Source organism: Malus sylvestris, chromosome 11 (assembly GCF_916048215.2).
Source record: "Malus sylvestris chromosome 11, drMalSylv7.2, whole genome shotgun sequence".
In the NCBI taxonomy this organism is placed as follows: Eukaryota; Viridiplantae; Streptophyta; class Magnoliopsida; order Rosales; family Rosaceae; genus Malus; species Malus sylvestris.
The window spans coordinates 38,209,688-38,230,669 of NC_062270.1; the positions used below are offsets into that span (position 1 = coordinate 38,209,688).

General features: G+C 37.2%; 3 protein-coding genes and 2 long non-coding RNA genes across 15 annotated transcripts; 3 read left to right on the forward strand and 2 right to left on the reverse strand.

The window, feature by feature from the left end:
• The first annotated feature begins 86 nt into the window (after positions 1 to 86).
• On the forward strand, positions 87 to 3,200 carry LOC126588352 (homocysteine S-methyltransferase 2-like). Of its 2 annotated transcripts, none has more exons than XM_050253446.1 (7): positions 87 to 370; positions 917 to 973; positions 1,049 to 1,278; positions 1,568 to 1,697; positions 1,961 to 2,164; positions 2,423 to 2,494; positions 2,658 to 3,200. In XM_050253446.1, exons 1-7 carry the CDS (start codon positions 191 to 193, stop codon positions 2,817 to 2,819), a joined length of 1,035 nt encoding a protein of 344 aa, XP_050109403.1. In that variant the 5' UTR covers positions 87 to 190; the 3' UTR covers positions 2,820 to 3,200. The 2 variants fall into 2 exon arrangements, with proteins under 2 accessions (XP_050109403.1, XP_050109404.1); XM_050253447.1 differs by having other exon boundaries at positions 2,398 to 2,494; positions 2,658 to 2,806.
• LOC126588356 (uncharacterized) lies at positions 3,187 to 4,550 on the reverse strand. Of its 2 annotated transcripts, XM_050253451.1 has the most exons (3): positions 4,501 to 4,550; positions 3,851 to 4,024; positions 3,187 to 3,700 (listed from the first exon to the last, which is right to left on the reverse strand). In XM_050253451.1, the coding sequence occupies exons 2-3, from the start codon at positions 3,948 to 3,950 to the stop codon at positions 3,291 to 3,293; spliced, it is 510 nt and encodes a 169-aa protein (XP_050109408.1). In that variant the 5' UTR covers positions 3,951 to 4,024; positions 4,501 to 4,550; the 3' UTR covers positions 3,187 to 3,290. The 2 variants fall into 2 exon arrangements, with proteins under 2 accessions (XP_050109408.1, XP_050109407.1); XM_050253450.1 differs by lacking the exon at positions 4,501 to 4,550 and having other exon boundaries at positions 3,851 to 4,049.
• A 1,557-nt stretch (positions 4,551 to 6,107) lies between these two features.
• On the forward strand, positions 6,108 to 19,065 carry LOC126588354 (uncharacterized). 2 transcript variants are annotated; one of them, XM_050253449.1, is made up of 7 exons: positions 6,108 to 6,337; positions 7,153 to 7,239; positions 7,321 to 7,434; positions 7,540 to 7,824; positions 7,917 to 8,030; positions 8,351 to 8,423; positions 18,819 to 19,065. In XM_050253449.1, exons 2-7 carry the CDS (start codon positions 7,177 to 7,179, stop codon positions 18,854 to 18,856), a joined length of 687 nt encoding a protein of 228 aa, XP_050109406.1. In that variant the 5' UTR covers positions 6,108 to 6,337; positions 7,153 to 7,176; the 3' UTR covers positions 18,857 to 19,065. The 2 variants fall into 2 exon arrangements, with proteins under 2 accessions (XP_050109406.1, XP_050109405.1); XM_050253448.1 differs by lacking the exon at positions 18,819 to 19,065 and adding an exon at positions 8,545 to 8,788.
• On the reverse strand, positions 9,738 to 14,507 carry LOC126588357 (uncharacterized). 8 transcript variants are annotated; one of them, XR_007611421.1, is made up of 12 exons: positions 14,237 to 14,504; positions 13,958 to 14,045; positions 13,704 to 13,817; positions 13,285 to 13,405; positions 12,853 to 13,009; positions 12,723 to 12,776; positions 12,521 to 12,627; positions 12,284 to 12,403; positions 12,105 to 12,172; positions 11,079 to 11,101; positions 10,618 to 10,672; positions 9,738 to 9,903 (listed from the first exon to the last, which is right to left on the reverse strand). It is a non-coding gene; the product is annotated as an uncharacterized LOC126588357 (long non-coding RNA). The 8 variants fall into 8 exon arrangements; XR_007611423.1 differs by having other exon boundaries at positions 9,738 to 10,672; positions 12,723 to 12,781; positions 14,237 to 14,505; XR_007611420.1 differs by having other exon boundaries at positions 9,738 to 10,672; positions 12,348 to 12,403.
• LOC126588358 (uncharacterized) lies at positions 16,049 to 17,852 on the forward strand. The gene is made up of 2 exons (XR_007611427.1): positions 16,049 to 16,777; positions 17,525 to 17,852. It is a non-coding gene; the product is annotated as an uncharacterized LOC126588358 (long non-coding RNA).
• Positions 19,066 to 20,982: the final 1,917 nt, after the last annotated feature.

Consider the following 20,982-nt stretch of genomic DNA (forward strand, 5'->3'; position numbering starts at 1 on the left):
CTTGAGGGGTCGAAATGCTAATTTCAAAAAGTAAATTCTTATTTCCTGAGCAACCAAAAAGCTATAAAGAGCAAAAACAGAGGAGGGAGCCAGGTGTTGGCGGTTTAGTTAGTTTTTCCGGTTTCCTCACAACTACAAATACAAAATTGACCCCACACATTCAGAGAGCGGTGGTTCTGTTGACGACGGGATGGGCAGCAGCAGCAGCGCTAAAACGCCGTCGTTAATGAGGGACTTTCTCAGGCAGGCGGGCGGCATCGCGGTGGTCGACGGTGGACTTGCCACCGAGCTCGAACGCCACGGTGCTGACCTCAACGATCCTCTCTGGAGCGCCAAATGCCTTCTCACTTCCCCTCACCTCATTCGCACGGTACCCTCATCTCTCTCTCTAGAAAATGTAGATATAATTGTTTTGTTTTGTACTCTGACGAGTGTAGCGTATGTGCAGAATAATGGGTTTTTGCCAAGTTTCAAGTGCTAATTTTGCTGTGAAATTTTCTTATTTTTGACAATTTTGACAATTTTGAGCTTTGTGTTTTTGGAATTAGCATTCGATTTTTGCTGGGATTTTGGTTTTTGTTTATGAATTTGGACCAAAGTTGTCAGATTTTGTTTGGATCAGAAGGAAACTTGCAATGACCAAGATTAACATGAGAAAACTTATTGCTCTGCTTTGATCATGTATTTTAGTGAGGAATGTGACTTCTATAAGCTGATCACAACGTTAATTCGTACATTTCGCTACCACTAAGTTAGGCAGGATTGAACATCTGCTTTCTTTTTTGGGTAAAGGATTCAGCTTTTGTTAAGACGAAATCAAAAGAATGGAGATTGATTTAAGTCAATGTAATTCATTTGTAGACTTGATTAACTAATAGGACCACATACCGTGTTGTTTTGTTGCGTAATGGAGCAGGTACACATTGAATACCTTGAAGCTGGTGCAGATATCATAATCACAGCGTCCTATCAGGTAATGCCGGTTACTAATAATGGCTCTCTCAATTTATATTTTTTCGTGAAGCTGAAAGTGTTAGTTGCTATGCAGGCCACCATTCAAGGTTTCGAGGCCAAAGGATATTCAACAGAAGAGAGTGAAGCCTTGCTTCGGAAAAGTGTTGAAATTGCCCGTGAGGCACGTGATGTGTATTACGACAGATGTACTCAATGCTCTTCTGCTGACAGTGCGAATGGTAGAATTCTCAAGCGTAGGCCAATCTTAGTTGCAGCATCTGTGGGGAGCTATGGTGCTTATTTGGCTGATGGGTCTGAGTACAGGTGATTCATTTCTGCTAGTAAAAGTCATTGCATCAGCTGTTATTTCCATTGACTTTGGTTCCAAAAACTCGCGTGTAAATAGTTGCACGCCTTTAACTGAATTGTTGACACAATATGAATAGAATTTTCTCTTAGGGAAATGTACTCCTTTGATCCCAGTGTAAGCTTTGAAAAATGAAGTTAGATAGTCCCGCCTGCTGTTATTTGCATGAAAAGGGCATCATTGTCTGAACTTCAAGTGTTCACAAGGATTTATTTATATTCATATTTTTGGTCTGTTCCTTGGCAGTGGAGATTATGGTGAGGCTATGACGCTAGGAAGATTAAAAGATTTTCATCGGAGAAGGGTCCAGGTCCTAGCAGCATCGGGTCCTGACCTACTTGCATTTGAAACGGTTCCAAATAAGCTGGAGGCTCAGGTAATGATCGCAAGCTTGTTGATAGCGTTTAGTTTCCTCTTGTCCTTGTTGGTTAAGGAAATCTGGACAGGCCATAGTTTCGTTATTCTAGGTTTCGTACTAGACTAGCTTACAAATGATCAAACTGTTTAATTAGGTGACTACTGTTTTTGATTGGTCAGTACTCAAATTTGTGACCGAAAGTGGTGGATATAAAATTCAGAAAATGGGTTAATGCTCAAGAGACGTATAGTAACAGTTAATCATGCTTGGTGTTTATGCAGGCTTATGCTGAGCTTTTGGAAGAAGAAAATATGCAACTTCCTGCGTGGTTTTCTTTCAACTCTAAAGATGGCATCAATGTTGTTAGTGGTGATTCTCTCCTTGAATGCGCCTCAGTTGCTGAATCATGCAAGAAAGTCGTTGCAGTTGGAATCAACTGCACCCCCCCTAGATTTATCCATGGACTGTTAACATTAATTACACAGGTATGATCATTTAGGATATTTGTATTGCGTTTGAATAAGTTTATGGTCCTTATTTTTATTAAATCATTAAAAAGCTTTAACGGAGATATCTGAGAACTTTCTGTGATCAACTGTTGGGGCAGCAAATGACACGTCCTACTCATTTTTTATATGCCATATTTTCCATATATATTACGAATTTGTATGATTTCCTGAATAATTGCAACATGACCCTGTTTTTCGAGCTCCTGTAGTTAGTTTCATGTTCAATTCCTTCAGGTGGCTACAAAACCAATTATTGTGTACCCAAACAGTGGTGAAAGCTATGATGCAGATAGAATGATGTGGGTGGTAAGTTAAATTTCTATGGTTGTATCGTGTTTAAGATATAATTATCTGTCAAAATATTGTGGTTATCTAGAAGATGGAATTAGTGCAGGAAATCTACAGTCATGATATTCTTGTCGAGACACCAACTCTTCTGATACTTTCTTTTCTTTTTTCCGCATTGCAGCAAAACACTGGGGTTTCAGATGAAGATTTTGTCTCGTATGTAAACAAATGGTGTGAGGTAGGGGCTTCCCTTGTAGGAGGTTGTTGCAGAACAACCCCAAATACAATCATAGCAATATACAGGACTCTTCCCAATAGGTCAACATCTCCACCTGATCTGTAACCACATTGGCTTTGCGAAGAGAGCAGTCGAGCAAGACTACGAGAAGGCTTGCACTGAAAAAATCGCTTCCTGTTTGTAACCATCTGTCGAGCAAGACCTGATAGAAGCTGTCCACAGTTTTTTCGTGTCACTTGACACTTCGCATCGTTCTTCTGGCTTACATATGAGGGATCTTTACATGCATGGATTATATCCAAGACCAAGAGTTTTCAGTTGTTTGAATGCAACTGTATGTGCTCAACCAGATCAGTTTATTTTTCGAACACTCTGACTCCTCTGTACATTATAAGCTAATTTTATTCCAGGCTCTTTCATTCGGATTTCGCAAGAACATGATCAGTTATGTAATTAAGATAAGTGGAAGAGATTGTCTTCAACAAACCCAGAAATTCTTCGTCGAAAGCGTCGTTTCATAATCCAGTGGAAGATTATTGACAAATTACAAATTACATGTGAAAGTTTTGACTATTTCTATGTATCAAAACCAGAGTAAACACCACTATCCCTCAGCAACCTCTTCTCTTCTTCGACGTAGTTCTTCCCCCTGCTTGCCTGCCCAAGCTCTCTCTTCCTCTTCTCCTTCTGCGAAAACGACAGGTTTCGCTTATCGCTCCGGGTCAGCGCAGTTTCCAGCTTCTCTCCCGAGGCCAATGCAGCTCTCGTCTTCTGTCGTTGTTCATAAGATTCTTCTTCTTCCTCGGTTTTCTTGGTTCCGGGCTTGCCGTCCTTACCGTCCTCCCTGCCGGTAGACCAAGTCCAGTTCGGCTCCTGCTCCGGCGCTTTCGGTGGCGGCACACCCAGCACAGACGGCCCACCCTTGTAGCCATGTTGCTTCAGTGCCTCAAAGTCCACAACTTTGCTCTTTGGCTTCCCAGATTTCACTGCAGAAATAACAGAGTATGCAGCCAGCTAAAACAAATTCAATACACAGATCACAAAACCCCAACCAGTACTTATACAAATATGTGTATATATATATATATATATATATATATATATATATGTATATGTGTGTGTATATGTATATGTACCTTGTGAAGCTGTTTTCTTGGAGGGTGGTGAATCTGATGACTTCCCAGATGAGGAATCCGAATCTCCTTCCTCGTCACTCCATGGAATTGCCTTCTTCATGCTGGGCAAGAATTTGGGTCTGGTTCCTACGAATTAGGGTTTCTAGGGGTATGGAAGGTTGAAATTGATTTACCCCCAAATTTCGAGTAAATTGTACAAATGGTCCCTCAACTTTAATCAAATTGGAGCAATGGTCCCTCAACTAAAAATCCATTACCATTGGTCCCTCAACTTATCAAAATGTGTAGCTATAGTCCTTTTTATCAATTTTGTCAAAATTTTGTCAAAATAAGCTATGTTGGAATGACCATTTATATAATTAGGGTTCATTAACTCATCAAAGTGTATAATTATGGTTCTTTTTGTCAACTATGTCAAAAAATTTGTCAAAACGAGTTATATTGGAAGGACCATTGCTACAAGTGGGTTAAAGTTAAAGGACCATTTCTCCACTTGAATTAAAGTTCAGGGACTAATTGTAATGGATTTTTAGTTGAGGGACCATATCTGCACGTTTTGATAAGTTGAGGGACCAAAGGTAATGGATTTTTAGTTGAGGGACCATTGCTCCAATTTGATTAAAGTTGAGGGACCATTTGTACAATTTACTCCCAAATTTCAAAAGAGGGGTCTAGGTTTAGGATTCCGCAGGTACCTTTTGGTACATGGGATAGGAATAGAAAGCACTCGTCTTGCGTTTGGTGCGGTAAAGACAATGGGATGTGATGTTTCACATAAAGAAATTTGGTTAAATTTCCATTTCACCTTCCCTTTAGAACGACTTATTCCACTTCTGTGAAACACAAAATAATTTTGTGTTTCTTTTTCTCAAAAAAAAAAGCACAAAATTATAAAATTTTAAGACAAAAATAGCCCTTATTTTTTTCAATATTTACACCATCCAAATCATAAAACAAACCCTAATCCATCTTCTTTGCCGGTGCGTTTCTTTTCCCCATAGCCTACCTCCTCATCCTCATCGTCTCCTGTAGCCGTCGACTGCACCCAGCTAGCAGGCATCAGCACGGAGCCACTTATGTCGCGCTGCAGATTGACCCATGTCTTTTAATGCGATTGATAGCTTGTTGAATCTTAGTTTTCGACGTTAATCAATGGATAAAAGCTGCTTCTTGCAGCAAATAATAGATTGGAAAAAGTCTATACTACCAAATATTCCTCATGCTTTAGATGTATAGGATCTTTTTTGATTCAATTTTTTTGTGTGCATACCAAACATAACACAAAACCTTTGCTCTGTTCCATATCGTTCTATTCTGTCACGTCTGGTATCGTTTGGTATGCAGACGGGATGAGACGGAACGAAATGGGATTGGACGGGACGGGACAGGACAGGAGAGGGAGCAAAGATGCCATCGGATGGAAATAAGAAGGAAGAAGAAGGAGACGAAGAGGTTATAATTTTGTGTTACACGGATGTAGAACGAGTCGTTTCAGGGGATGAAGCGGAACGAAAATTCACTCAAAATTCGTCCCGTGGAATAGCATGTTCCACTTGTTTTAAGCGTACCAAACGTGAGACGGAACGTCTCACTCCGTTCCGTCCTGTCCACGTACCAAACTGTGTACCAAACTGTACCGCAGAGAACAAGAAAATGGGATCGTTCGTAAATTTTGAAGGTTTGGGTCATTCCTACTTGGGTTATGGGCCTTCTCAAGCCCATTATTCATTTTCAAGCATTGTATGATTTTGACCCCTAAACTTTGATGCTTGTTCCAATTTGGTCCTCATTTGCTTTTTCTGTGTCCCAAGTTGGTTCGTAAACTTTCAAAATATGTCAAATGTGGAAAACGATTAGTGGTAGGCATAGTTCAATTTAGTTGATTCATGTAGTGGAAACATAATTCTTAAGTTCAATCAATTTTAGTGATGATTAGGAAAGCAACTCTCAAATCAAATTGACTATTTGATTTCATTGATTTTGAACGATTTTGAGTATAAAACATTTGTAACTCTGGACGCAAAATTTCATATATGAGTACATGAATGACACTTAAAACTTAGACGAATTACCGAAATCGTCTTAAAAAAAGTGATCATGTATAGTTCTATAAACTTTTACAAAAAGAGTACACTTTTATTTCTTAGATCAACTTGGGATGAAAAAAAAGGTAGAAGGACCAAAATGAAAGATCTCTATGAATTATGGTGCAAACATGCAGTTAACCCAAGTTTAATCAAGCCATACGGCGTCGTCTCGGGCGGGAAAGTGGAGTGGAGGGTTCCCAAATTCGCGGAATTGCTGAGAGCTTCTTCATAGCCAGTGGCGGCGAATAAACTGAACCACAGAAAACCCAGCCTCAACCTTCACTCCCGCCGCCAGCCTCCGCAGTTTCTCTCTCTCTCTCTTCCTTCTCTTTGCTCTATTGGGTTGGTGACTCCTAAACGTCATCTGAAACTGAAGGAGCTTGCTTTTCTCTATCTCAAGGTTCGCTCGTTTCCTTTTGTTCCACAAGTTGATTTGCAAAGTGTTTTAGGTTTATACGAGTAATTAAATGCTATCATATGTGCTTTTAATTGGGTTTTTTCTTCAACTGAGTAAATTGCAATGGATGCTTATAGCTGAGCTGCAATCAGTTGATTGTAATCTTTGTTTGGACTGCTGAGGATGTAGAGAGAGAGAGAGAGAGAGAGAGAGAGAGAGAGAGAGAGAGAGAGAGAGAGAGAGAGAGAGAGAGAGAGAGAGGGGGGGGGGGGGTATAACCTTTAATATTTTGGCAGAATAATGTTGAAGACGAAGAATTCTGTGCAAGAGATTGTGTGTTTTGGTCTGAAGGCTCGAGTGGTTAAAAGTTTAGTCTCACACCTCAGTCTTTGTGATGAATAATGTAAAAAGTCACACATCGGAATTTAGAATAAGTTCATAGAAAACTCCGGGATACATCGGACGGGGTAAAAATGGTATCTTTCTCATCCCCAAACCCATAGAGCTCAGCTTGTTCCAATTTTGTGGCGTTTAGAGAGGGAGTTTCAGATACCTAGGATAAAGGTTCCGGATCTGGGTTTTGGGTGTTGCAGCATTCAAAAGTGGTAACCTTTATAGTGTTCTTTTTTGTTGAGTCCTTATGGTTGCATGAAAATTTGGTCCATCCAATCTGAACCCATTATGTAAAGCTAGAAATTTTATTGGTTTGTAAAAACATTGAGATGGTTGGTTTGGTTTTGGGTAGTCATGCAGAAAGCAAAAAAGGTGTTTGTTTATGTTCTGTTTAGCTTAATCGTTTGCATGAATTTTTTGTTCAGGAAATCTGAACCCAGTTATTTTCCATGGAAACCAAGGCGGATGGTGGAGATAGCTCGCTTGTTCTGATCAAGCAAGGAGCCGAAGCTGTGAGTTTTCATATTCTAATATGTGTATTTTGAACTGGATAAGAAATTGGGGCTAAAAGTTTTCTATTCCTCTATTTCCAGAGGGTTTTTGAGTCAGACTTCGTGGGAAGGAGGTCAATTGTCAAGGAGCGTTTTTCAAAGAAGTATAGGCATCCGTCTTTGGATGCAAAGCTTACGCTCAAGCGCCTCAATGCGGTTTGTTTTTTTCTTTCTTGATGAGGTTTTGCTTTTGTGATGAAATTTGCTAGTAGCCTTTTTATTCCCATCTGGTTTTTCACTAAAATGGACATGTTGGAGCAGGAGGCCAGGTGCATGACGAAAGCAAGACGGCTCGGGGTCTGTACTCCAGTGCTTTACCATGTAGACACTGTGCTGCATACCCTAACATTTGAATACGTGGAGGGTCCTTCTGTCAAAGATGTATTTCTTAGATTCGGGTTAGGCGATGGAAGTGTTGCTGAAGAACGCATTGATGATATTGCAATGCAGATTGGTCAAGCAATTGCGAAACTACATGATGGTGGCCTCATTCATGGGGACTTGACCACATCTAACTTGTTAATCAGAGCTAGTACTAATCAGTTGGTGAGTGATTTACTTATGTTCACTTTGTTCTTCCAATTTTTGCTCAAGTGCTTTTACGGATTTGCATCAAATTCACAATTTTCTTCTCCAAGGTTGTCATTGATTTCGGTCTGAGCTTTACATCAACCCTTCCAGAAGACAAAGCTGTGGATTTGTATGTACTGGAAAGAGCTTTGCTCTCAATGCATTCTTCGTGTGGGAATGTGGTAAGCCAAGTTTGTTCTTTTTCCACTTAATCTTTGGTTTTTCAAAATCTGCATTATCTTTTCGTTAGTTCGTAACTTTTTTATTTTTCAAGAAAATGAAATAAGTGTAGTTCAGAAATGGCCGAACTGAACAGAGTTCTAACAGTTTGTCTTGGCCCGAGACATTCGTCTTAGAGCAGTTGTTAGAGTACAAGTTCTTGGCATGTATTTTACATGATTTCCATTTATCAGTTTCGGAAAAGACTCAGTTGTTTTCGAAACTGTATTCAAACTCTATGTTGAATAATCAAATTTATTCTCATGCTTTCATTCTTGTACAGATGGATCGGATACTTGCTGCGTATCGGAAGTCCTCAAAGCAGTGGTCATCCACATTAAACAAGTTAGCTCAAGGTGTGACCTCCCGTTTCTGCTCAGTCTGTTTCTCAATCTGAAATACGGCTTTAGAATTCCCTTGTACTTTCTTTAATCCTCTTTCCTTCTAAGTTTTCTTACGACTTCACAATTTTTACAGTGAGACAACGAGGCCGAAAGCGCACCATGGTTGGATGAGTGCTGCTTCAACAATCATTCAAATCAGGATAAGCAAAGGGAGTATTTGCAGGGCGACACGCAACAGTACACTCGTTATCTTCGTGTAATGTTTAGCTGTAACTTGCAAGTTATGAACATGTATTCCGACTTTGAATTCAGTAGTAATTTATGTCTAGAGTGCATGTCCTTGACATCTAAATTATAGAAAGTTGTGTGTTCGAATTTTTTTCCCTGTTCGAATGTCCATATTTTGAATCGTACCTCGAATTTCATGTCATACATCAGTCCTATTGTAAAGGGCAACACTATTGCAAAAGTCAGCTGTCGGCAGTGGCGGCGGCGGATGTGATGTACAGCGATTTTGAAGGCACTTCTGCGACGGAGGAGGCGATTAAACACAACTGCGACCAAGTTTCGGGTGGCTGACGTAACATTGCGATGGATGAGATTAATATAATGTCAGCGGTGGCCCGCGGAACTTATGTCGGCACTACAGTGCAATAAGTGCCTTGTCTAAAGAGTTCTGCGACGGAGCCTACGACCAATGACACCATCTACACCGGAAACTAGCGCTCTGCCGGTACCAATCCTACCACTGCCATCGCCACCACTTGTACAGGTAATGCCACTGCCGTCACCGCCACTTGTACCAATCTCTGCCACAGCCGTCACTGCCACCTGTACCAATCATTAGTCTGCCATCGCCGTCGCCGTACCAATCATTATTCTGCCACCGGCACCAGTCATACCACCACTCTCACTGCCATCAATCACCCAGATATCATGCCACCGTCGCCACAACCACTGCCAATCATGCCACTGCTGCCACCACCAGTGCAAATCACACCGCCGTCGCAACGAATCATGCCACCACAGCCAACTAAACCACCTGTGCCACCGGCGGAGGGACTTGACATCGCAGGGGCCCCAGGAGAGGCTGGCGAGGTAGATATGTAGTACTTCGAGCTCCTGGCAGTGCTAAATTGCTAATCTACATATAAACTACTAATACCATGATTCACTCTTAAGTCTTGACACTAAAATGGTTTGAGGGACCTCTTTGTTATCGAATTTCTAATGCAACAAGCAAATGATTTTGTTTTACACACTTTTGGTTTCGTACACACAAGAAGCATGAATGCCCGCGCTTCGCTGCGGGTTTTAAGAACACCGTTTAAGACAATACCATTAATATATAAATAAGTTTTATAAATCAATATTTACATGTCTGGTGTTTGAGAAGGTAAATGAGCAACACATTACAGTGATCAAAAGATAAAATGCTCATCTTCATCTTCATTATGTTGAGATTTACGGTTTCAGCTAGTTCCTACAAATTCTGAAAAAAAAGGAGTTGTTATTGCGGGACATATAAGAAAACAAAAAGGGGACATATAAGTAAAACTGAGATAGGGTTCATTTGTGATCCTGAAGGTGCAAATGAAATTTTTGTTTCCCTCTATTTTCATCTGTTCTATCAAATGCAATAAAACTAAAATAAGTGTATTCAAACCAACCCATTTTTTGAACTTCAGTCATATATCAAATATATCTCAGCGATACTAATTAGACAGAGTCAGAAGTTCAAATAAATTACTTATAGCAACAAAAACAGTAAAAAAAACAAATGTGTATGTAGAAATTAAAATAGTAAAGAAGGTATATAACCGTTACGATGATGATGTAATAATCTGCTGTGATTAATTTGACGAAGAAACAATAGAACATATAAGTATACAAATGGGGGACACACAACCGAAGGTAAGATGGAGTTTTTTTATATATAATAATGAAGGAGCATATATAATCCATTTTTCATTTGCTTTATCAGATACAATGTGCGACAAAAGGAGTGCATTTAAATTAGAAAGAGTTGGGTTAGGCATAATTGGACAAAAAAAAGGTCTTTATAGCAACAAAAACAAAGAACTGCTTTATAATTGGACATTTTCAGCAAGTGAAAGAAAAACAGAGGCATTTCCAAACAGAAAGTTAATATCAATATGCAGTGAAAAGACAATAATGCCTGAGCAAGGGGAAAAAAATCATAGACCTGAGCAGCGACGTAGAATTCATACGAATGCAATATTTTCCTTTCAAATGAAAACCTGTAGGAAAATTAAAAAAAAAATACAAATGAAAGGGCATGGCAAAAAAATTGAGGGGGAAAAAAAGTAATTAAAAAAACAAAGAGGACCAATGATGTTGTCCAATGTACTTAATTTCTCTTAAGTATAAAGACAACTGTATATACTTCTTGACCAAATGAGAACATCAAATTCGAATGAACTAATAGAGGCATTAATCATAACTTGGGCATTCATAGTTATCATTCTAAACTTGATGACATACCATAAAGTAACAGTTTATTTCCATTGGATAATTTGATTTCCCAAATTCATAAAAAAAAATAAAGAATACTAAACATTATTACACATCATCACAACATCCCGTCAGTCAAGAATCAAATCAAAAAGTAGAATTGGGTAAACAAATGAGAGATTAGAAAAATACCTCAAAAATGGTGGCCTCGATAGCTGAAGAGGCGACAATAATCCACAAATAGAACCCAAACAAAAATAGTCAGCCTAACTAAGAGGAAAATTATCGAACAAAACAAACAAAAAAAGAGAATCCAAAAGAAATTGCAGAAAAAAAATTTCTTAGGATAAAGAAACCCACTCGGCCATTCAATAGCAATTGGCACTTTAAGATAAGACAATTGTGTTTAAAAATAAATGATCAGATACACACATTACTGTGTGAAGAGGGCTGGGACTTTTGCTAAACACGCATATTGGTAAAAAATAAAACAAAATACTTGTACATGTTATTTCTTCATTGCTTCATTGTTGGTGAGAATATTATGAGGTCAGTAGATGACATAATTAAAGGAACCCAATTCAACGGTTAAACCTAGCTTATCACTGCGTTGAAATGACAAAGAAAATGCATATTATATCCATGCTTTCAGTCATTCATTAGATAGATGTGTTTGAATGCCATTGATGCCAATGATAGAGTTCATTACTCTGCACATACAAATTATTCAAAAAATTAAAGCATCTTAAGTGCATTAAATGAAGATATATCTATATCTAAAGAGGAAGGCTTATCATGAACTTCAGGAATCTGTAAAAGAAATGTAAGTATATGAATTCTCAAAATAAAATTGAAATCGAAATTCTTATTTCTAAAAGAAATTGAAGACAAATTAAGATTAGGCTATAAATTGAAAATATATTAAGAGGAACTCTTCAAAGTGTGACTTCTGCTGCAATATTTTTATATAAAACCCCATAATCAGATTAATTAGGGTTTTTTTTCATAGTTTCATCTATATCCGTTAAGTATGTTGATTACGAAAATACTTTAAATGGTTCTTCAAATTATCATTGTTTACATCAATAAATTAATGATATATCCTCTGTTTATATAATTTATGTATCTTTGATTATAAAAGCAATAGAACTTTTTACTATTGATCTTAGCATTAATAGAACAGATAAGAGCTAATGAGATAGAGCTAAGCTACTTCACCTGTTCCATAAGTCCACGTCTCCACCCAAGCTTAGACATCCCGACATTGCAAAGATAGGTGCGTCATCCTGACATGCAAGATTTACACAGAATTGGAAAATTGAAAGAGGTTTAAGCATGAACAGATTGTAAAACGCAAAACTTTATAGCACCAAATTGGGCTGCAAGCAAGCACCAACCATCATTAATAAAAAGTGGGTACACAAAATTGGGAAGAGATAAAGTTGTTTCATGAAACGCAACTCTGAGCGACGGCAATCTTCATTCTGGCGAGCAAATGTTACATGATCTCAAACCACCTTCAATAGGTAATTATGTAAAGAAAGAGTTATGCGAAAATTCACAAATATATATTTTTGAACCTAATCTACCAATTCAGTGCAACAAAAGCAAGAGGTGAGTTGGGAAAAGCATACCTTCACAAAGCAAAAAGCTTTTGATATTCCACGACTTTCTTCTTGTTCTTCCTTCTGAGTATTTTCTGATTCAGGGATGGCAGCGCTGCATCACTCTTCGAGCATGCCTATTTCAGTAACCCCAAATCAGTTTAAATTTTTTTAATGTTTCAATACAAAATTGGGCATAATAAAAACTGAACCAAAAGTCTTAATTGCTTACCAAAGTGAGAGAGGATTTTGGAAAACGGTGCGAGGCAGCTGTGGCGTCCTGGACCTGGCCTGGAATTAGTTAATTACCCAGATGAAAAAAGAAAAAAAGAGTGAATTAGAAGATTTATCAGAGAGCTTACCTCTGTAGTTGTTGCCGACTTGAACAAATCATGCTTCTGTAGCAGTCTACAGATCACAAAGCTGAGAGATGAGGTCTGGGCAAACTGGTGGGCAGCAATGATTGAAACTTGAAAGGGATGTAAAAAATCATTTCAATCATTTTCCACCGCATTTTCCCTGTGTTCCATCACCAAAATGTTCATTTTTATTGATTTCAACTAAAATTTTAAAAATAAAAATAAAAATTTTAAAAAATAAAGATTTTCAAAAATAAAGTAAACTTCGACTGAAATGTATAGATTATCTTCAATCATTTGTAACCATATAGAGGTATTGAAGGAACGATACACATGAAAGCTCATATGCATTCTATAAACAACATAAATTCACTTGGAATTTATTGTTAAGCCAAGCTACTAAGAAATTTGAACTTATTTTATAAAATAATTAACCTTTTTTCAGGTTGAAGCAGCTCCAATCCTGGGGTTGGTGACCTCGAGCATTGTGGCAACTCTTCTGTTCTCATCATAAAAAATGGCTCCTTTTTATAAAGAGATTATCATCAATGCATTGCTGCTCAACACCCAAATGATCAAATGTGAGACAAAACATTCTAACGTTTAAAAGGAATTCCACAAAATAAATAATGTCTTTATCAAATCTTTAATTAATTACAGCAAAACCCAAAAATTTAAAAAGTTTTAATAACCTTACATGACCACTCATCAGCAAGGTCAGGGCAGCAAAACCCAACAAACCCAAAATATTTGAATAAATCCCACAGAAAAAAAAAATCCATTTGAAAAAACCTACAAACAACAAATAATTCACTACTTTTTTATACGAATTCGAACGGAGCTATAGAACATACCGATTGAAGCGAGAAACCTCAGTGAAAATAGTCGAGGAAGCCACGTCGATCTCAAGAAGCAGAGAAAATTAGGGATTTTTTCCTGGCTCCAAATCATCCTTAGACGCCGTTACTCTTTTAAAAAAAAAAGCCAAATTAGGGATTTTTTTCAGTGAAGAAAAAGAGAAAATTAAAAAATTAAATGAGAAAATTAAAGATGTAATGCTCTGTTAAAAGATTATGAAAGAAGAATGGTCCTTTAACGTTATGCTTACTGCCCGTGGAAGATCCTCAAGAATTCTGCCACCAACTTTGAAATTGCAAAGGAACTATCTTGAATTACCAGAGCCGGAGAATCATACTCTACAACAAAAACCAATTAAAGAATCTGGAGATGGATGAAAAACCTCATACCTGACCCACTACCACTACTTTTTCCATAAGAAAGATTTCGACCAAGGGATCAACCCAGAAAAGATTGAATATTACCCAGAAAAAAAAAAAAAAAAAAAAAAAAAAACAGAAAGAAGCCCCAAATAGGCCGGAGAACTCACCAGGAAACCCAACCTTCTGGGTATAAAATTTTTCCTCGAATCGAGACCAGATTCATGTAATGGTTGGTTCGCAGTTTTTGAGAGAGATCGTGTTGTGGTTCATGCATTTTGAGAGGGGCTGTTCTGGTTCCAGGGTTGTGAGACACAGAGAAATGAAGAGATTCGAGAAGCAAATGGAACACGCTCGTAAAAATTGCCACGATCATATCTCTTATGACGTGGCAGCACCAAAACCCAACAGGCAGCTAAGGGCATATTTGTAAATTCGCACATTCAATACCAAAAGCAAGGCAGAAAAACGGAAGGGATATCTTGTCAGTGGTAGAAACGAAATAAATAAAACTAAGGAGGGACAAAATCGGTATCACACTGCTCTATGAACAGTATTTCAGTTCATTTTCTCTTTTAGTATATATATAATTTTTCTTTATTTTTTGACAACTAAATTGAACAAATTTAACAAAAATAATGATCATGATTAAACATGAGTAACGAGCATGTTTATCATTTTCTTGGTAAAATTACCAAGAAACAAAAGTTTTGGCAAGAAGTGCTTCACGTAGTGGTGGGCACTTGGAATTGAAAAACGGTTTGGTTTCGATTTTGGCTTTTGAAAACCGCATCACAAATATAGAAAGAACTTTTAATTGAATAACCATAGTAGATGTTATGTTTTAATTAGGTTTTTGTTACAATCCATACATTTAAATAGTTGTTTCCTGCTCAGTGCGGCTCTCGGTCTCATTTGGCATTGGGGACAAAACTTTTTTCATATTATTGGGGACAAAACATTTTCATAATATTGGTTCCTGTGTATGCATGTAAATTATATTCAGATATGTATGCTTTTTGTCCTCAATTGCTCTGTTTGGGCTATTATTACTTTTCTTAGGGTGCGATGACAGGTTCTGGGTAAGATACTGAAGACTTCAATTTTGGTTTTTTTTTGGTGATGAATGTGAAATGGTAAAAGATATTGACTAGGGTACCTTAATTTGTAAAAAATGGTTTATTTTGGTTGAAAATATTTTGGTATAAAATGATAGAAGTGTATCAATTTGTTTCATTGTTATTTACTCAAATTCTATCTAATTTGGTTAGGCCTTTTCTAATATTTATGTGAGAGAGCGTAGAGAGAGAGAGGATGACAACGAGATTTTTTTTCATTCTGTATGTAAATGGTTTGAAAATCAAACCAAAACCATTTGAAACCGCACTGAATTGAACCAAATTGTTTGATTTCATTTCAGTTTTGACTTTAAAACCGCACTGAACCGAACCGTAAAAAATTACGATTTTGATTTTCATTTCACTCAAAACCGTACCAAACCAAACCATACTCATCCGGCTAAAACGAAAAGAGTATGATTCTTTCTTTTCAAAATCTCACTTCTCTCCAATTCCCACATATTTGAACGGTCAAATTAAAGGCCCAAATCAAATTTATTCAGAGGACTAAACCCAATGTTGAAGCCCAACTCAATCATCCAAATGCTCGATACAACTCAGGCAACAAAGTTCTGCTAGCTTGCCCTAAAACGACAGTATATATTCAGATTTATAACCCTATAGAAGGGCTTTTAAGTTTCTGTTCCACCTCTTTGGAAGCCATTCATTTTCCAGAAACCTTCTTCCTTGTCTGCAATTCCATTTCCTGACCAGAAATTAAAAGGAAAACCTTTCTCCATCTTATTATCTATGTCGACTTCATGTACTGATTCCTCAACCGAGTCAGATGATGAGGACGGGAGTGCAATGACTTGTCTCACAAAAATATGGGATTTGGTGGCATCGGTAATTAAATAGGTGAAGTTCACTTTTCAATCATAAATTTATATTTCTCTAATTTATTTTTACAGATCTGTTTGGTATTTAGATTGACTGTATGTTGTTACAACTTCTTGCAAAAGCAAACGTGGAATTGGGAACAAAATTTTAGTCTTTTGTTCTAGAATATCAAGGTTAAGACAAATGGGGACATTGGGATGGTATTTCTGTGTTTTACTAATTTATATATATGTGTGTGTATATATATATATATATTATTTTTTATTTTCTTACATATAAACTACTTCTAGATTAATCAAGAATGATATGAAGATTGAAAAAACAAGAGTGATTAGAGCACATTGACCAAACATTGAAGACAATCTTACAAGATAATGTGGATAAAGTCGAAAATGTCTTCATACTGATCAAGCATTACTTCCACTTCAGCTTGGTAGTTTGAGACATTAAAAATGAAAAAATAACACACTACAAGTCCAAACTACCGAGGGTACATGGGCATACAGACCAATACTTTGATCATGTTGTGCAAGTGGTAAGAACAAAACTAGAACTCAATTACAAACTATATTCTCATGCCGATAGGAAAAATCAAACTTCATAATACAATTTCTTTTTTTATTTTTTGTGTTATTTTTATTTGTTTTGGCAAAGAGACAAAATAGAAGCATTTTACAAAGATTTCAAAGGAGACAACAACCTCACAATAGATATTCAAAGATGCTTAACTTGCGCACAACAAAAGGAGGACTTGTCAGTACAAACAACAAGTTGATCTTTATATTTTTCAATCAAATTTATACATTCAAACACATAAGAAAGACCATGAAAATCATATATACAAACACAAGACTCATACTTGAAAAATAGTTTGTAGTTTGCAAAATAAAGTCATAAGAAGTTTCAGAAATAGTTGATTTTTCACTCTTTACACTTTACGAAACAGTATTACAAATCAACAAATAGTTCATTTTTTCAGTAATTATATGTCATCTAACTACAAATATATGGAAATGAGACACATAAAACAGAAAAAAAAAAATCATTCTAGGAAAATATACTATAAATTTAGACTTTGCAAAATAGTGTCAAAATATAGTTTCAGAAATAGTTCCAGTTTGCATAACAGTGTTACGAACAAGAAATAGTTTCATTTTTTTTCAATACTTATTTGTTGTCTAATTAAATTATATGCAAAATAAAACACAAAAAAAAAAAAAACAAAATCATTATGGTAAAAAAATAGGGAACTTTAACGAAAAACTCCCGGTATTGTTCACTTTAACGAAAAAACCACATTTTTACACTAAAACGTCAATCCTGGTAATATTCACTTTACCCTTTATTTTCTCATTTTCGTTAAAACTCAAAGTTTTCAAGCCATTTTCATTAGTTTTATAAATAGTTTCATTTTTCACTTTTAATATGTCATTAAATGTTATAATATGATCTCATTATCTGTCACATTTATTTGTTTTTCCAAAAACAAAAAAAATGCAGATTGGATTGTGACATATTTGTCATTCAATTTGCAAACCAAGTTCAAGAGGGCAAACCAATAGAAGTCACCTTTGAGAAGGAAGAAGTATTTGCCAAAAGAGCTCAAATTGCAACTACACTTGTGAATCACGAGAATAGTTATGCAAATGGACTGAAGAAGATACTTGAAGACAGAAGACGACAAAATAAACATGGTCAATATGATGACATTCATGATGAAGATTTTATTACATTAGCATGAGTTTTACAAATTACATTTGATATCAATGTACATCTACATACAAAACCTTGAGCTCATGTGGGCTTGTATGCTGGTGCCCATTCCATACTTGCGTACGTTTTATAATTTTTTTGCCCTAGGGGGTCTAATACCATTACTTATCTAAAGAAACCATGTAAAAATGAAAAAGAAGTAAAGTTTAGTATGAAGCCAATCAACTTCACATGCCTGATTCTTTGAGTTATAACTTATAAGAATGATAACTATATTAAAAAATTTCACATGCCTACATTTTGACACTTCTTTTTTGTTAAAGTTCCCTTTTATTATCCAAAGAATATAGTTACTAAAAGGTCGTACCCAGTGCACAAGGCTCCCGTTTTAAGCAGGGTCTGGGAGAGGTGAATGTCGGCTAGCCTTACCCCCATTTATGGAGAGGCTGCTCCCAAGTCTCGAACCCGAGACCTACCGCTTATGGTCGAAGGCACTTGCCATCGCACCAAGTGCGACCTCTAAAGAATATAGTTACTAAATTAGATAAATTTATGCAAAACAAAAAACTAGATAACTTAAATTGTTTTTGAAATACATGTACACATTATATCTAAAAAATGAAAAATAACAGCTTTTTTTTTTTTTTTTTTTTCAGTTCCAAATTAGCACCAAAATTTCACATCCTTCACGTATAATTAACGCCTAGCAAAAATCATCATTTCACTCTCGCACTAACTTCACTTTCTCTCCCTAACACCAACTCCCATTTTCACGCACAGATAAGCCATTCAATAAAGAAACTGCATGCACTAAAAAAAAAACTAGAAACCAAGCCCCCAGCTCAAATCATCCATCCTCATTTCCCGATTTCGTATATCATTCCAGTTCTTTTACGGACAAATTCATGCAAATTTATCAGTTTCGGAAAAGACTCGGTCATCCACATTAAACAAGTTAGCTCAAGGTGTGACCTCCCGTTTCTGCTCAGTCTGTTTCTCAAAATACGGCTTTAGAATTCCTTTATACTTTCTTTAATCCTCTTTCCTTTTAAGTTTTCTTATGTCTTCACAATTTTTACAGTGAGACAACGAGGCCGAAAGCGCACCATGGTTGGATGAGCGCTGCTTCAACTATCATTCACATCAGGATAAGCAAAAGGAGTATTTGCAGGGCGACACGCAACAGTACACTCGTTATCTTCGTGTAATGTTTAGCTGTAAGTTGCAAGTTATGAACATGTATTCCGACTTTGAATTCAGTAGTAATATATGTCTAGAGTGTATGTCCTCGACATCTAAATTATAGAAAGTTGTGTGTTCGAATTTTTTTCCCTGTTCGAATGTCCATATTTTGAATCGTACCTCGAATTTCATGTCATACATCAGTCCTATTGTAAAGGGCAACACTGTTGCAAAAGTCAGCCGTCGGCAGTGGCGGCGGCGGATGTGATGTACAGCGATTTTGAAGGCACTTCTGCGACGGAGGAGGCGATTAAACTCAACTGCGACCAAGTTTCGGGTGGCTGACGTAACATTGCGATGGATGAGATTAAGATAATGTCAGCGGTGGCCCGCGGAACTTATGTCGGCACTACAGTGCAATAAGTGCCTTGTCTAAAGAGTTCAGCAACGGAGCCTACGACGCCAATGACACCATCTACACCGGAAACTAGCGCTTTGCCGGTACCAATCCTACCACTGCCATCGCCACCACTTGTACAGGTAATGCCACTGCCGTCACCGCCACTTGTACCAATCTCTGCCACAGCCGTCACTGCCACCTGTACCAATCATTAGTCTGCCGCTGCCGCCGTCGCAGTACCAATCATTATTCTGCCACCGCCACCACCGGCACCAGTGATACCACCACCCTTACTGCCATCAATCACCCAGATATCATGCCACCGTCGCCACCACCACTGCCAATCATGCCACCGCTGCCACCACCAGTGCAAATCACACCACCGTCGTAACGAATCATGCCACCACAGCCAACTAAACCACCTGTGCCACCGGCGGAGGGACTTGACATCGCAGGGGCCCCAGGAGAGGCTGGCGAGGTAGATATGTCGTACTTCGAGCTCCTGGCAGTGCTAAATTGCAAATCTACATCTAAACTACTAATACCATGATTCACTCTTGAGTCTTGACACTAAAATGGTTTGACGGACTTCTTTGTTATCGAATTTCTGATGCAACAAGCAAATGATTTTGTTTTACGCACTTATGGTTTCGTAAACGCTTTTCTTTATTTTTTGACAACTAAATTGAACAAATTGAACAAAAATAATGATCATGATTAAACATGAGTAACGAACATGTTTATCATTTTCTTGGTAAAATTACCAATAAACAAAAGTTTTGGCAAGAAGTGTTTCACGTAGTGGTGGGCACTTGGAACCGAAAACGGAGACCGAAACACGAACCAAATCGAACCGCACCGAATTATTTGGTTTTGCGATTTTGAAACGGTTTCGGTTTGAAACCAGAACCGTAATATAAGAAAACGGTTTGGTTTCGATTTTGGCTTTTGAAAACCGCACCACAAATATAGAAAGAACTTTTAATTGAATAACCATATTAGATGTTATGTTTTAATTAGGTGTTTGTTATACTCCATACATTTAAATAGTTGTTTCCTGCTCAGTGCGGCTCTTGGTCTCATTTGGCATTGGGGACAAAACATTTTTCATAATATTGGGGACAAAACATTTTCATAATATTGGTTCCTGTGTATGCATGTAAATCATATTCAGATATGTATGTTTTTTGTCCTCAATTGCTCTGTTGGGGTTATTATTACTTTTCTTAGGGTGCGATGGCAGGTTCTGGGTAAGATACTGAAGACTTCAATTTTGGTTTTTTTTTTGGTGATGAATGTGAAATGGTAAAAGATATTGACTAGGGTACCTTAATTTGTAAAAAATGGTTTATTTTGGTTGAAAATATTTTGGTATAAAATGATAGAAGTGTATCAATTTGTTTCATTGTTATTTACTCAAATTCTATTTGATTTGGTTAGGCCTTTTCTAATATTTATGTGAGAGAGCGTAGAGAGAGAGAGGATGACAACGATAATTTTTTTTCATTTTGTATGTAAATGGTTTGAAAATCAAACCAAAACCATTTGAAACCGCACTGAATTGAACCAAATGGTTTAATTTCATTTCAGTTTTGACTTCAAAACCGCACTGAACCGAACCGTAAAAAATTACGGTTTTGATTTTGATTTCACTCAAAACCGC